The sequence below is a fragment of the Manacus vitellinus genome, unplaced genomic scaffold, assembly GCF_001715985.3.
Source record: "Manacus vitellinus isolate BGI_N305 unplaced genomic scaffold, ASM171598v3 scaffold_27_pilon, whole genome shotgun sequence".
Taxonomy (NCBI): Eukaryota; Metazoa; Chordata; class Aves; order Passeriformes; family Pipridae; genus Manacus; species Manacus vitellinus.
The window spans coordinates 1583914-1600655 of NW_021940039.1; the positions used below are offsets into that span (position 1 = coordinate 1583914).

Here is a 16742-nt window from a genome sequence, read left to right on the forward strand (position 1 = left end):
TGTGAAATATTTCGGATGAAATGCTGGGAAGCAGTTATGTATGTCCCACATCCATACTAAAATGGGGAGTATATCTGCCTGCAATTTGGAGGTAATGTTTACTTAAAGAGTGGAAGAAATCTGAACAATAAAGCAGCTTTCCCCTCCCTCTAAGTACCTCAGTTCTGGAGGAAAGTACACCCTTACACTATTTCCCAGTCCCTTTGAGGAAGACAAGTGAATGAAGTGCTCTGGGTTGTTTCTTCCTCTCCCTACTTACCTTTAAACTTTAATTAAAAGTTGTAATTACAGAGAAATTGCAGAGCTGACCTTACCAAGGGATGCCCCTCTGGGAAAGACAAAGCAGCAGAGACCACGCACAGCCACATAAAACCATTCTCTTAAAGCAAAAGTAGGGCTGGAAAGGTGACACCACAACAGCCTCCTAGAGCAGGGCTGCTTCCCCAGTCACCTTTAGTCGTTTTGGTGACAAAAATGCATTTTCACTCCTTGTTCTCTCTGCAGAACACGGAGCTGGGGAGCTGAGCTGCCCCGTGACCCAATTAGTGCACCCTCCAGTCGTGCAGCTAAAAATCCTGGGGAGGATGACGGGAACCACACATGACCCCACGGAATGTGGTGCTGATGGTGATAAGCAGAGCTTGCCTACATCTATTTTGCAGATTCAAGCAGAATTTGGAGGGCCATGGGAAAAAAAAATGTTCTAAATTGGGCATGTTTGAGAAATACTGAGTCACAAGTCTCAAGCTGCACAAGGTCATTTTGCAGTTTCTTTTTTCAAAGCAAACCCTAGATTTTATTATATAAACCAGTGTTGGCAGCACTCAGAACACGCAGTCTTTTTTAGCAAAGCCCTTTGCAGCATGACTATAGTTTCAGTCTTGGAGAAGCCTGCAGATGCTACTGCTTCTACTTTAAGAAGAGAATTAGTTTTATATTGCAAAATATTTAATTAACTTCCTGTTCAAATGAAATGAAACAAGAAAATAGTTATACAATTTTACTAGTTTATATTTCAATTCATAAAGTATACACACTGCAACTATGCTACCACAATGTCCACGCATCTAATATTGATGGAGTTACAGTATTTTTTTTTGGTATTAAACAATAGGGATAATGTATGCAGTTAAGGAAAAAAGCTTGGACATAGCATGTTCTATCCCGTAGTTACAGAGTACATTAGCTAGCATTAGTACAGTAAACAAGAAAAAGGTAGAAATACAAAATAAACCAAATATCTTTATATACAAACCAGTGCCTCTTATTGTTACCAGCTTATACTCACACTGCACACAAAATTTATCCACTGATGCAATAGATACTTCAGCATAACACAAACCATTATAAATTAAAAAATTACAAGGTGCAAAACTCCATTCTACAGCTTTCTGGTGAGAACTCAATACAATCCAAGGAATAAGGACTCCAAGCACGTTTAGCACCTATTAGTGCAACTGCATCGAGCGTGAAGAACGACCTACACCCCCTCGGAACTCCCAGGGAAGAGAGGGGACAGCTAGAGATGCTCGCAGCTACACCCACGCTGTGATTTCTGCCTCATATATATCTCAGTTTATTGTTTCTTTGTCCCATTCATACCTATGTGCAAAACTAAAACCTGGAAGCTCCGGGGGAGCTCCGCAGAAGGCCCTGCTACAGCCGGGTAAAAACAAACAAACAAACAGGAACAGAACAGAAACCAGACAGACCCCAGACAGACTCGGTTCCATGTCAGCCCATCCACATCATTAGCACTCTGGAGCAGTCCTGGGGGGGTGGGTGAACGCTGCTGATATGTGGATGAACAACATGGCACGAGTGAAACGGAAATTCGCCAAGAACTCGCATTATTCTTGTCTAGCACTTCCACAAGTCTCCCAGCCTGCGGTGGGGGATTGGTTTGGCTGCCCATGCCAAAAAAGCCCAGAGTTGCATAGAATTGATTAGTAACAGAAAGAAATGCCAAACACAGAGAGATGGATGCTACATCTACTAAAACAAAGTGGGGTTGCTCGACAGGAATGCTGAAATCATCCCCATTCATAAAGCAAAACATGTCACCTCCTACTCTCCATTTCCTACCTCTGGGGACTGCTTTCTGGCACTGATGTAGTTCTTGATAAAGTTGTCTTTTTTTGTTGCATTTTTTCCTTTTTTCCTTTTTTTTCCTTTTTTTTTTTTTTTTACTTCGTTAGTGACACTTTTCCTTTCAAATAAAATATTAAAAAAGGTTATAACTGTAAAAAAACCTATCATATGTAAACTTAACAATTAGGGTTTGGTAAGTTCTCGTACCTAGTCTGTGAAAAGCCTCCAGCCAGACGCAGAATGGAGTGTTTCTCTGAAGAGCTTCAATCTAGCTACATCACCTGTTAAATATCAGTAGTATGAACATCCCATGTCTAGCAATAAAACCTCTCCCGTGTTTCCATCCTCTTTATCACTGACCTATTGAAATCCTGACATGCTGTGTTTCTATTTTATTTACATTCTGGTCCTCTCATGTCACAGAATTAAACATCTGGCCAAGGAAGGCAACAAAAGGTGTTGTGTTAAAAGGTGTGTTTGACAGAACTGCTTTTCAACAAGTCTCTTTTCCTTGGACTCCAGTCACTGTTTTTATAGAGCTTATTGTTCTGTTGAACCACGTTTTCTTTGCAGCTTGTACTTCATTCAGGGCCAGACCCAAATGGTGCTCCAAGTCCTGCAAACACAAGAGTAATTATTTTGTTATGCATTCACAGTACAAGGTTATAGGAGTCAAACTTAGAAGGCTCTAGGACATCTACAACCTCTTGGCCACTTTTAGAAGTTAAACCAGTCTTACATAAGTTAAAAGCAGCACAACAAGCCAATGAAGAGAGGAAAAAAAAGCTTTGAAAAGCAAAACAAGACTTGTGTCCTTGCCCTTAGTGAAACATTCCCCTTTCTTCAGTACATCCAAACCCTTTAATTCTCTCCCATCTGAGGAGGAGCTACTCCCACAGGAAGTGGACTTTCTACAAACTAATTTTTACCTTTCTGTGAACAAGCAGCACTGACACTCCAGTTTTAGGCTAAAAGAACAACGTTGTCATTTTTTACACAAATACCTCAAGTACCTGGAGTGTTTTCCAATCGTGTTTTAAGAAACATGTCTAACATTTGTCACATGTTAGCTCTTCATTTAACACTGATTGCGAGATAAAGGAGTGTGTGATTCAGTGCTCTGTCACAGCTTGGATCCCTTCCAAGCAGTTGCAGAGGATCAGGCAGTCAGTGCTGCACTGCAGACAGGCAGATGTCTGCAAGTTGGAGGAGCTGGTAAATACAGTTCGTGCAACTTCAATTATGTTGTCTGCACACACCGAGTTTCAGCCCCAGTGTTTGGTTAAATAGCACAGGCAGGAAATAGCAGGTTACAGTTTCAACCAACAGGCTCTGTTCCAATCCCTCCACAGTTCCCACACACATTTTTCTAGGAATGCAGACGCTCTGTACAGACAACAGAAGGAACCTCCAGAGCATTACCTGTATTTTACATTCCGCCTCCACAAGCTGCAGTTTGGTCTGGGCCAGCTCAAGCTCCATCTCCCTCAGCTGGTTCTTCAGCGTTTCCTTCTCCTCGTCCGTGTCCTCGTCCGACCCGTCCTTGGCAGTGCTGGCCACCTTCACCCGGCCCTCCTTGTTGAAGAACTCCCGGCAGTGCTCGCAGTCATCCACCTTTTGCTAAACAAACACCTGGGTGTGAACCAAGGGCTGGGCATGTGATCAAAGCCTCTTCCTGCCTCTGCACCAGGGGGATCGCTCATGGGAACCTGTGGGCAGGCACAGCCAAGCAGGAACTCCTGCCACCCCCACCTCGTGGGCTCTGCAAACTGCTGTGTTACTTGGCTACAATAATGGGCTTTGTCCCACCCCCAGGTTACTTTAAGGTAAAAGATAGTCAGAGAATCTCTTCCAGAAAAAAAAAGACCCCTCAGAAAAACTGACAGTTATTATTGCCCAGCATCAACATTATCCTGTAACCACTACAGCAGGACAGGGATGACACCTACTCATCTTTTCTCCCAGACCTCCCCCTTGTAATCTTCTCTTTTATCTACAGGAACTGTCTTGCAGCCACCATTTTAATAATGCAATAAATTGTGTGCTTGCTGGCAGGATTTTGCTAAGGGACTGAAACATTGGAGACTGTGCATCTCTCTGGTCTCTTACCCGTATTTTCTCAATTTCAGCTTTATTTGCTGTTTGTTGCTTTTCCAGTCGCTCACTCAGCTGGGAACAAATCTGACAAGCAAAATTATGTTACCAGACCATTTATAAATGTAAATTTCCTCCCAAATGAATGCTAAAGTACAAATAAATGCTACTGCAATATTAACATGGATAGTCTGAGGACTCTTAGAAAGCCAGGAAAATTGGGATGCTGCATTAAGTTGTCCCATTGTTCGTATTCCCATTCTCTACATATTCTTCCATTCCCACAGGAAAAGGTGCAGTTTCAATGTAAGTTATTAGCAGTTTGGCCTTGCTAAAGGAGCCAGAAAAGGTTAAGAATAACATGGCTCTTTTTGTTGCCTTTGGGATAAAAGAACCGTCAAGACAGAGTAGTAAAAAACCTAATTCATTCCCTGAAACCTGTTATGGGCCCACTAAAAAGATACATGAATGTGTTCCCTTGATACCTTGTGATGGGGAGCTTGAAAACCAAAGGAAATCTCTGAAAGGAAAATGGCATCTTCTTTTTATTTCTTAGGTGCTATTACCACTTGTTGAAAAAGGAAAGCTGGGAGAGAAGTTTTTGTGGATGAGGTGAACCTTTGATCCACAGGAGCCCATCTGAACAAGGTCAGGCTGTGGTGACTGATCAAGTACAAACACCCACATCAGGGGCAGACAGGACTGACCACCAACACCAGCACCTCAGCAAAAGAAAAGGCACAACCAACCCCAGGCTTCCCATGTCTCCTCAAATGCATGGCACAGATCACACTGACTTCCCGAAATCTCCTAAAATACCTGGGGAGGTCCTGCACTTTGGTAGCAAACCACATCCCCCTGAGGTTGTACTCACCTGTTTGTAGTCACCAATAATAGAGCTGTTCTTTTTGATCTCTGACTCTGCCTTATCCAGTTCCCTACGACACATTTCCTTCAGCTGCAGGAAAGAAAAAGAAAATAAAGGGTTTATATGGCTATAGTCTGAAAAATACCCAGGTGGTATTTCCTCCTCCTCCTTAACCTCCCTGCTCTGCTCTACACCAGGGAGCAATGGCCCAGCTCAGCTCCACAGAGGCAAGGAAAAGCTGGGCTTTGGTGGCCATCACTGACAGAACAGTGGACTGGTGAAGGGGAGGAAGCACTAGAACAGTGCTGCCAGCTGAAGTCCTGCACTGCCTCTCTGTGCAGCAGCCCTGGCACAGCCTGTGCCTTTGTGATTCCGAGTGAACAATTCCCACCCTGCGAAGCACCTGGCAGGGAAGTGCCAAATCCTGCTCTGCTGACGTCCTTCACACCGCAGAAGAGGGACAAACATGACTTAGAACATTAAGCCCTTCCCACACTTGTCACTTGTTATTTTTATCATTTCTGCACTGTACAGAACAGTGGAAATGGCAGAAATGCCCCCAACCTGAGCGGATTCTTCCTCCAGGCGCCTCTTTTCTTCCTCTGCATCAATCAGCTTCTGTTTGGTCATCAGCAGTTCCTTATTCAGGGCATCTGCCTTCTCCTCTGCCTGGAACACAGAGTGGAGGCAGCACTGAGGGGCTTCCCTGCTGTGCCTCCACCAGCACAGAGCCAAGAGTGCAGCCCTGTCAGTCTTGTTAAGGTTTGGCTCACTGTTATTAAAAACAGTACAACTTTATTCTGAAAGTTATTTTTCTAAAAGTTACCATTGCAATGGCAAAGCATCAACAAATCAAAATTAGTGAACAGCACTTACATCCCATCACTCCAAAACTTCTTGAATTCAGTGATTAGTTTTAGCAAAACTGGAGTAGGGATTGCTCCAAATAAATCCAATAACAGAATTAAGTTGTGTTTTCTTTGTATCCAGACTGGAAGTTGACCAATACATTTTGAAGACAACCAAAGGCACAGCACAGCTCACAATGTGCAAGATCGATAAAAGACTAACAACCAGCTCAGACCTAAGCTCAATTTGCAAACATTCAACCTTAAAGAAAACAGAATTAATGAAAAAGGCCTCTAGAAGGTTTAAAAAGCCCCCAGAATTCTATGGCACCTACCAAGGGATGTCATACATCTCTTATGTCACCCAGAAAATACTGCATGAAAAAGCTGAGCTACCAAGGCAAACATAAGAGCCAGGTCCCTCTCTCCTGCCTCCTTAAAGAAATGTCCCACCAGAAACCAACAATCCCTTTTTACTGCAATTTTTTAAGAACAAAGATATGTTATTGAAAAATTTCAGGCTCTTTATAAACCACTAAAAACTCTGCAAAGTTAAGACACCTCTTCCTGTCTCACACACACAACACAGCACTTCCCAATAGGTGTATGGATTCTACATAAAAATAGATCAATAACTCAACTGATATATAAAATCTTCAGAAAGTAGCTGTACCGATTCCCTTCAAAGGAACAAAATCAAAAAGTGAATTTTAGTCCCTTAAAAGTCCTGCTGATCCTTTAAAACAGATGGCAAAGGCAAAGAGAACATCTTTTCATTATAGATGGATTTTAAGCTGTTTTAAAGTTAAAGCAAACTGGGATGTGGGAGCCCAACCACAGCAGAAATATGAAGCCTATTTTCTGGTCTAGTGAAAGGATATTAAGGAAATTCTTGTATTTTCAAATGCTTTGCTTTGATCTTTTAGGTTGCAGATTTCAGACATGCCATGAAGGCATTAGAAAAGGTGTGTTAAACAATGTCCTTCGGTACTTCCCTTTCAGGACATTGGGCTGGCAGAAAGAAACTTATTTCAGGATCCAATTAAAAGAATTAATCAGGGTCCTAAAGTAGGATCAAACCTACCTATGTCCTCCCTGGGGATAACCCAAATGCTGCCAAACATCCTTTACCATCTTTGAAGACAAGACTATCATATATCCAGTGAGGCATATCAAAGGTTTTGTCTGATTTTGTTCCCCTCCCAGTTCTCCATTTAAACAAAACAATGTAAAAGTGTAACTGTGTCTCATACAGGCTCAAGCAGCCACAAACAACATTTAAAAACTGGTAGAAAAAGCTCCTTCAGGACATTTTTTGCTGGAGTCCACTCCCTGAGTGCCAGTGCTGGGCAGCCTGTAGAGCCTTCTGGAAGCCTCACTAATGAAGGGGAAAAACCCAGGCAGGAGGAGGTGAACACACCAAAGCGTGGTGAAAAGCTGCTTCCTGATTCACACACCTTAACACCAAAGAGCAGTAATTGTAATAAACCTGACAGTCATAAACCAAATCTCAGCAAGAGCAACAATCACCCACTGGCATCAACATTTAGGACAGGAACATTATTCCAACAGCAAGTTTCCAGGAGGCCGTGGGAAACCTTAAATTCTCTGAGGCAGATACACAGGAACATTTGAAAGCCTGTCAACTCCTGCACTGTATGACTTTCAGAAGTCATTTTCCTTTGAGATTTCAGAAATGCACTTATCTTGGTACAGAACAAGAATGGCAAAACACGAGCACTTGAACTCTTCCCCTCACCTCCCCCAGCAGACACACGAAATGTGCTCCAGCCTGCCATGTGCTAGAAATGCCAGCACCTTTCTGCCTCTGCATGTCCTGTCAAAAGAGAATAAGCATATCTCCCAAAATAATAAAATAATAAAATCTCCCAAACGTGAATGTGTAAAGAAGGGAATGGGACAGGAAGCTGAAAAAAAATTCCTGGAACCCAAAGCGAACCTGACATTTCCTCCTCAGAGCTCTCCTGACATGGAAAGAGCCCAGGAGGGGGAGTTCACAGGGGCAGATTCCAACCAGCCAAATGGGAACCACAACAGCGTTCTCAGAGTTGCCCGAGGTACCTGAGAGCCTGAGCCATGCCAAGCCAGACAGACTCAGCCTTTCAAGTTTATCAGGCACTTTGCAAAGCCTGTCTGCTGTGAAATCATATTCATAAAAATCCCAGGAAAAGAGAATCCAGCATCCATGTTACTGTCTCTGTGACAATTCAAAGACTTGGCATAGCTCTTGCTAGACTTTCTTTGAACATACAGAGAGAAGAAGGCAACTACCCAAGTCCGGGCTCAGAAGCTCTCCTTTCCCTCAGATTACTCAGAATGCTTTTCACACTCATCAGTATTTCAGCCACCAGTCCTGTGTCCTGATCATCAGTGTGCAACAAGGATGTGGAGGAAGGAATCCTGGCCCACCCAAATAAAAACTACTCCATGTATCTCCTCTCCAGTGAGAGCAGCAAGAAGGAATTAGCCCTTGTCTGCACTAGACAGCACACAGACACATCTTACGTTGTCCAGGTCCTTCCTCAGCGCGATCTTGCTGGTCACCAGCTCGTGTGCCAGGTCATCATTCTCCTGCTCCAGCCTCATGTTTGCCTCCTGCAGGCGCCGGTTCTCCCTCTGGGGGACACGAGACAACAGGGATCCACAAAAAGGCCTTCCCAGATGTTTGTGTCTAGAACACCAAGCCTACTGTGCTTACACACAAAAGCCAGCCTGGTATCCTGAAGTATGCAAAGACAACTCTACCTGCATGACATTCCCTGAGGACAGAACTAGTTAATCATACTATAAATATAAAATAAATATAGTATTAGCCTTGAGAAGAAACCAGGTATAAATAACTCTGCTCAGCTATGACTTGTTGAGCTACAGAAATGTTTCTGAAGCCTGCAATGGGAGGGGTATCATTCTGCCATCGATACCTTGCCAGGCGCTTCCTGCAAGTGCTGCTTTTCCTGGCTCAAAATAGAATTTGCATGCTGGAAACAGGTGAGAGAAGAGGATCCTGGGAAAAACACTCTATTTTCTCCCTCCTGTTACAACTCCCAGCACAGAGACAAATACTAAACAGTTTACATAAAACTTTTCTGATTAAAATACATAAATTTATATGTCTGTGTGTGTTATTGTAGTATGTGTACACATACATAACTTTATATGTGTAATTTCTTCCTATATTTATTTGATAAGTACACTACTCATAAAATTATATTCTTACTGTAACATACCTCATTTGAAATTAGGGAGAGGAGAAAAGGCAGGATTGCAATCATGGAAGGCAGAGCTAGAATTAATTAGGCATTTCCTTTCTGTTCATGGGTTTTGGTGCAGTTGGCATGTTACACAAGTGCTAGAAACAGGCTCTACTGAAACACTTCTGCAACCCCAAATATAAATTCATATTATTCTTTTTTTGCACAAAGCTGGGCTCACAATAACCCCATCCTGATTAACACTGCCAGTACAGAGAAAGATTCCCTTCAGGGAGCCAATTCCCCTGTTGCATCCAAACTGGTCACCAAACAAAAAGAGGTCAAAAAAGAAAGGAGTCAAAATAGGAATAGAAATTTCCTGTTTGTTAAATCAGACTGGAGAAGGTAAATGTTACCTCAAATCTTTCTATAGGATCCTCCTGTTGAGCTTGCTGCTCTCTCATGGTATGATATTCCTTTTCATATTTCTTCAGCTTCTTCTGGCTAATCTAAATTAAAGCAGCCCATTAGTTCCTGCCCAGAACATCAATAAAAGAACACAATTCACACAAGGTTATGATACCAGCTTTAGGCAACTGCTGCCTTCTACAAAACACAGCTCATGGCTTCCCCCAGCTCTGAGTGTCAAACCCTCAGAGATGGTCAGAACCTCGATTCCACTCAGTACAATGAGAGCAGCATCTCTGCCTCTCATCCTTTTGTGGAATACAGGGAAGGTTTCCAGAGGCACCCAGAGCATCCTGCCCCAGCTCTCCCTTGGTGCTGCCCAGCTCTCTGCTGCTCCACACACTGCAGTGGCTCAGCAGAACAGAACCCCACGAGCCAGGTTTAATTTCTGAACTGGTCTGATGCAGAGGCTTCTTCAGCTGTAACATTTACCATCACACAGAGGTATTTGGTTTACTTTAACATGAGACTGCAAGTGCTGAAAGGGCAAGTGCAGGCTCAGCTGACATCTCTGCTGGTGTCACTCAAGCTCAGCAGAAAACAGCCCAGGCCCTGGGTTGCTGAGGTGTCTACACAAGCAACAGCTCTGAGGCATGTGAGCCCTGTCCTGTGCTGCTCTGGGCTTTGGGCAGCTGGAATGCTGCCCTGGGCTCCCATGGACACCAACACCAGCAAAGGGACTCTCTCAGGCCCCAGTTTCCCCTTCTGTGAGAAGGGACAGAAAGGTGATGTTGAATTCATTATTTTTTTGTGCCCAGTGCTCAAGTCCTACAGGGCCAGGGAACACAAGGGAGGCTGTAACAAATCCTACCCAGCACCTTTCCTGGTGTCACCTGGGCCATGTGCTGCAATGGTTCAGAACAGGGACCATGCCCAGAGCACTGTGAGCATTTCACATCCCACTCACTGTGCATCTAAACGAAATCTCTGGCATTAAAAGTTGCTACTAAACCTTTAGTATTATTTCAGTAACCCAAATAAATGGCTATGGTTTCCTCTTGAAAAAACCCTTGTCTGAGAAACAGGCTCAATTTTACATGCATAAACGACAGGGAGAATGGAAAACGTGTTTGGTTTCTCTTCTCTCTGGTTTTATCATTAACAGCCTTCCTGGAGAGGAGCTGCAGAAACCTGGTGGCCAGGCTCCCTCTAGTGAGGGCTGGCCAGAAGCACCTCCCGGCCCTTGGGACGAGGATGGCCCTTTTGGAGATGCCACCCCCTTTGCCTGGAGCAGCTCCAACCACATCACAACTGCAGGAGTTATTCTTACTAAGCACCCCAGACACCCACCCAGAGTATTAACCCTTCCCTGACAGTGAAGGCAGAACCTTGAGTGGATTATCTCCCTGCTCTGCCTCTGCTCTAACACTGCCCAAGTCTTTGGGTGTCGTACCCCAAATCTCCAGCTGTGTAAAGGTTAGATCTTGACAAGTCAGGCATCCAGCCATGCAAGAGAGCAGGAAGGCAGACACACCACTGTACTTTCATCTTCTTTTCCAAGGCCATTAAGAGTGTTTGCCTTTTTCAGGTGAACCTGGGAAGATTTGCCACTGTCACCAATTCCAGGCACTGGAGGCCTGGAGGGATCCCTGCCCTGGGAAGGATTCTTGGTTTGCACGGTCAGAGGAAGCAGAAATGGACACTGCAGTCCCATCACAGTTTTTTGGGGGCACAGGAGGCAGCTAATATAACTCTGCTAACATTTGTTGCTCAGAGAAGTTGCAGCTGCCCCATCCCTGGAAGTGTCTAAGGCCAGGTTGGACGGGGTTTGGAGAAACCTGGGCTAGTGGAAGGTGTCCCTGCCCATGGCAGGGGTGGAATGACATGAGCTTTAAGGTCCCTTCCAACCCAAACCACTCTGTGATTCCATGATTTGATGGCAACAATGATGAGTGACTTTAAGAATCTAGTGTTGTCTCCAGCTGATCCTTTGCTGACCTCCTTTCAGCAGAATGCTGTTCTAATCACAATGCCTTAGCCAGGCTACTTCTCCCTTCCTATAAATTATTTATTTTGACATCAGGCCCTTTTCTGCTCAAAAAAACACTTGCAGATACAGAGCTGGAGATTTCTACTGACAGCAAAGGACTTATGTATTAGGTCAAGGAAAGCAATATGTGCAGCACTTCCATCAGATGTGATACAGAAGTGTCCAGCACCTGTGCTGAGCCCAGCAGTGCTGTCTGTGCTTTCTCCATAACCTCCCCTTTAATCCCCCCAACCCTCACAGCACTCCACAAGCTGTGGACAACTTTGCCATGTCCACTCAGAGACTGTTTGCTTGTGCCACTTCACACAGCACTGGGAATGCAGGGAATTTTGGCAGAGTGGGAAGAGGAACAAGTTGTTATTTGGGAACATAAATGATAAATGTACTTATTATCACAGAATGAGAGAATATGCTGGACAGAACAGACCCACAGGGATCATCGAGTCCAGCTCTTAATCCTGCACAGGACCACCCCCAGGAGTCACACCGTGTGCCTGAGGGATCTGAACCAGAGGCATGTGCAACATTTAATCTGTGGCTAATGCTAAATTAGAGTCAGGAGATAAAACAGCTTTAGTCTTGATTATTCTGTAATTTCTGCACTAGTTTCATAAAAGATATGCTTGAACTCTGTGCAGAATACTGGTATCCACACTGCTACTACACCAGGATCAGGATCCCAAGCTGCCTTGGATGTTAACATGCTGTGGAAGTTGTGTAATTCCACGCTGATGCTGCAAAGATTTCCTGTGGTGAATCTGAAGGAGAGGGGATACTTTGAACCACACCAGTGTGTCCAACTCAAAACTAATCTACACAACCATATCCAATTAACCTGCATTTGCATTTGGACGAGTGAGTTGCTGGGTTACAGCTGGACCCAGGAGGTGTCCCCAGAGTGCCTGCAGTGCCAGCACCCTCACCTTCATGTTGCAGGCCAGCTCCATCAGCTTCTTGGCGTTCTCCTCGGAGCGGTACCGCTTGGGCAGCTGCACCCGGAAGAACTTGAGAGCCCCCTCGAAGTCAGTCAGTAACAAATCATCCTTGGTGGTCTGCACACAGGGAGACAAACACCAGAAAAAGCCCGTTCTGTACAACTGCTGAATTTCCCAGAGACAATAAAGCAGCAAGAGTTTTGGAAAGCTCTCAAAACATCACTGCTTCTTAACCTTCTGCAAAGAGTGCTTGTTTCTATTTCTGCAACCTTCTATTCACCCCCCAAAAAAAGCACTGTCCTGCACAGGATGTGCCAGACCACAGCACGTGTAACACAGGGAGTTGTTGGTTTCTTAAAAGAAAGCATCATATTTTTGTAAACAGCGTCTTAATTTTTTATATTCTTCATGTTTTCACGATGATGCATAAACCACAGAGTAACATTGTATACTCACTTTTAATAATCCCAGTGCAACGTTAAAGATAACACTTATTCCCTGGAAAAAAAAAGGAAGACAAAACAAATTAATTTCTCAGTGTTTACAAGCCTGGGTATGAATTTATTTGGTGGGTTTTGTTGCTTGTCTAGTTTCTGTGAAAAGGAAAACCAGGATACACATGTAACCAGGTGCTCTTTTAAATCAAAGGCCCAGAGAATGACTTTGCAAACAACTGGGAAAGTGTCTTTACTGGAGAGCCATTACAGAGAGCAAAACAATTAACACAGTTTTACTGTCTCCTCATTAGTCTGAAACGATGAAGGCACTGTTGTGCTCTTTATTTATTTTTAATGACTAGTTGGCCAGCTCAAGATAATTTAATTTTCATATAGCAACTTCTGCAAACACCAATTCAAATGCAACAATATATACACCAACACATCAAGTTCTCATCTTCCAAACCTGGGACAATTTGTGTCATGAAAAACAAAGTGACTCACTCCAGGACGAGTCCCACGGCATCTACTTTGCCACTACTCCTTACAGTGCTTTATTGATATAGTCCAATTAAACATCAACAGTTCCCATAGTCAGCAGTAGCACACACCTTCTCCAGGGGTCCCTTTGGTAATTGTGACACTTTGCTCATCTTATTTCAGGATTGTCTTTCTTCTTTCCACCTAATTATTCTTTCACTATTACTTTACAACGATTAAAAAAACCCTTAAAACTTCCCTATGAGCACATTTACTATTTATGAACTGAAAATGTGTTTCTAAACAAACAGAACTCATTTTCTCCATACCATCTGCTGCTTCCTATTCCACTGGCACATGGACAAAGCAAGCAGCAGACACAGAGAAAGGGCAGGAACACTGACCAGGAGGTTTATGAATGCTGGAACCCTTCAGTGAAGGAAAAGCCACTTCACAGGAACAACTGCAGATCCAAGGAAGAATGGATGTGTAATGTCACCCAGCAAATCATTAAATAACTCAAGGATGCTTCAGTGCAAGATGGGATTTGTTCACTGATGTTAATAAGCACTGACTCTAATTACACTGCTTACCAGCACAGCACCAAATACACTGTTCTAAACATGACTGCAGACAAAATCTCCATGTAAAGAACTTTGCTCTCTAAATATATCCTGTGAAACAGAGAGAGACTTCAAGTTTCCCCAGAAAAAAGAGCTCCAAGCTTGTTGCCCAGCATGAAAGTTAGCTGGGCAATTTTATACCCAATGGCCTCCATGCAATAATATTCTAGGAAAAAAATAAGTTCTCATTGTGTATAATACACTGTAACAAGAGAAGAATCCACATATTTTTAAATTAACTCTTATGCCATGAGCACTGTTTAGAGTCATCTCACATAGATTCAGCAATGCTATAGGAAATAGGAGATTATAATATTTTAAATAGATAGTGACTCCTAATTTGAATCTTTGAAATGTTGAGGACTTCTTTCATTGCAGAAATATAACACTGTACATAAAAATATCACCTGCCTTGCTCTGACAGAACAGATAGTAACAAGGACATGAACATAGTGACAAACTGTCAGGAGCTGGGAGCTGTGCAAGTCTGCAGTTATAACACACACCTCACACAGGAGCAAGTCAATAATATGGAAGACCATGTAGAGAGGGAATTTTGCAGTGAAGAGGGTCAGGAACCACTGGGAAGCATACATGTGTGCTTCCAGGCTGATGTCCAGGAAGTGGTTATACAGGTCAGGAATGTATTCCTGGGAATAAAACACACACACACACACAGAGTCAGTTAATTTAGACTATTCAGACTGCAGCTGAAATCCCAAATTACAGAGGAAAGTCGGGGAGAGTGACAATCAGTGCAGCAAGGCAGGGCTCTGCACCCACCATTCCTGACATGCCAAGGGGCCTCCTAAGGATACCAAAGGCTTGTCCAGGTGTGGATGCCCACCAGGACATTGTAACTTGGCTCAGCAGACCCAGCCAGTGCTGGCTGACCCAGCAGAGCCACCTCTCCACCCTTGCTGTGAGGTGACCAGCACTGTTCCAGTCTGAGACAAGCAGCAGGGGTCTGCAGGCTCTGAGCACCCACCCCCAGGCCCCAGCCCCACCTGCATGAGGCGCTCCAGCTGATAGAACTTGCAGTGCAAATCTTCAAAGTTCTGTTTGAAAAGTTCCCTGAGTCCATAATCGAACATGATTTTGACCAGAACACTGAATGCTTGCTCCTCAGGCATCTGGGAGAGAGGAAATCATTTAGCACAGAGCATTCAAACCTCTCCTATCAGCTCCCCTGGCTGCACCTCCCTTCTCCTCCCTCTTGCTGAAAGGATAAATTGTCACCACTTTTTAATCCGGTTTGAGGGTAAACAAGAATATTAACACACAAAATGACATTCAGTGTTGCCAAGGGCATTGCAGTCTTATTCTGTGGAATAAACCACCTCTCAATCACTCCACTCAAAATACATCTTCCAGACATCAAGACCAAAGCAGTTTCCTGGTGTCTTTGTTCCAAATCATGTCAGATTTTGACCAGCCTAACCCTCTGTCAGCTACATAAATAAGACAGAAGCAGTATTACTAAAGGATGTTAAACAGGATCTTTTCCTTATTCTTAATTTTATATTTACCTTTCTCAATGACATTATTTATTTGGTGTTTATTTATTAGATGGCCCAAATAAGAGAGATCAGTAAGTGCCAATAGAAATTCCACCTATCCCAACTCAGCATTGGTTTGGGAAGGTTCAATGTCCCTTTCCTGCCAAAAACTGAAGAAACACTCAAAGCTCATCAGTGTTTTGACATTTTTCCCTGCCCTCAAAATTCAGTTTTCATATTTCCGTAGACAAGTCTGACTTTGGGTCAGTTCCTGGTTCCTGTAAAGGACAGAACATCCATTTCAAGTATTCTATTATTAATCTGCAGATGGAGTTTGTTAAAACTGAAAACTTTGCTGAAACATTCCAAACTGGGAGTGAAAGACTCACAGAAACTTAATTTCCTTTTCTGCAACATTTGTTTTTATTATTTATTTTCCCCAACAGCCACACTCCAAAGGCTGACTTCAAAGACAATCAAAGAAAAAGAAATTTAGCTTTTTTAAATGCATACATGAATCCCAGAAGCCACAACTGTTGTTAAAGGGAGAACTCTGGAATAACACATGGTTCACTCATGACAGTGAGTCTCTCTAATTAAATGGATATTAAAAAAAATGGAGATATGACAATGAAAAAGCTGAAAGAAAGCACATCTATTTCAATAAAAGTGTTCAATTCTCATATCAGGAAGTGCTGCCCTTCTCGATGGTTCAGCAAGGAAATTAAGAGTTAATTGCTCGTCAAGTAAATATTGCAGATTACAGTTACGAAGAACTAAAAGGTTGTTATCATTGAACACTTGGCTTTTGTTTCACAAGAATGGAGTTTACAATCTCTTCTATATCCTCCACTGACTTTACAACACTATGGAGAGTCCTCCCCTGAAGACCAGACCTCCCCTTCCACCAAACTGCAGAGAACTCTTCCAGCTCAGCCCTCTGTGGCAGAACAGGCACTGAAGAGCAGCTGGGAAAAGGAACCTCAGAGCACAACTGGGCTTAGGAGCTCTGCAGTTCCAGCTCCCCCTTGCAATAGAAACACTGACAAAAAGCAGACGTTACTTTAAACCAGAGCAGTCTATAAATAATTTGAACAGATTTCTAATCCTCTCCTATTTCCCAAGCGCGAGTGAATCTAAAACTTTTGCTCCTGACACACGGGAACCATCAATCTCTCTCCAGCTTCTGAACATACC

General features: G+C 43.4%; 1 protein-coding gene across 2 annotated transcripts in view; it reads right to left on the reverse strand.

Moving 5' to 3' along the window:
- Nucleotides 1-987: 987 nt before the first annotated feature.
- Nucleotides 988-16742, reverse strand: part of RABGAP1 (RAB GTPase activating protein 1) — a 74432-nt gene continuing 58677 nt past the window's right edge. For both annotated transcript variants that reach the window (XM_018074139.2, XM_008931719.3), the window contains 11 exons: nucleotides 15054-15179; nucleotides 14553-14696; nucleotides 12963-13004; nucleotides 12495-12623; nucleotides 9530-9622; nucleotides 8428-8538; nucleotides 5618-5722; nucleotides 5060-5143; nucleotides 4201-4272; nucleotides 3514-3711; nucleotides 988-2707 (listed from right to left, as the gene is read on the reverse strand). In XM_018074139.2, coding sequence (XP_017929628.1) covers nucleotides 2585-2707; nucleotides 3514-3711; nucleotides 4201-4272; nucleotides 5060-5143; nucleotides 5618-5722; nucleotides 8428-8538; nucleotides 9530-9622; nucleotides 12495-12623; nucleotides 12963-13004; nucleotides 14553-14696; nucleotides 15054-15179 — 1227 coding nt within the window. In that variant the 3' untranslated portion in view covers nucleotides 988-2584. The remainder of the gene's footprint in view (nucleotides 2708-3513; nucleotides 3712-4200; nucleotides 4273-5059; nucleotides 5144-5617; nucleotides 5723-8427; nucleotides 8539-9529; nucleotides 9623-12494; nucleotides 12624-12962; nucleotides 13005-14552; nucleotides 14697-15053; nucleotides 15180-16742) is intronic.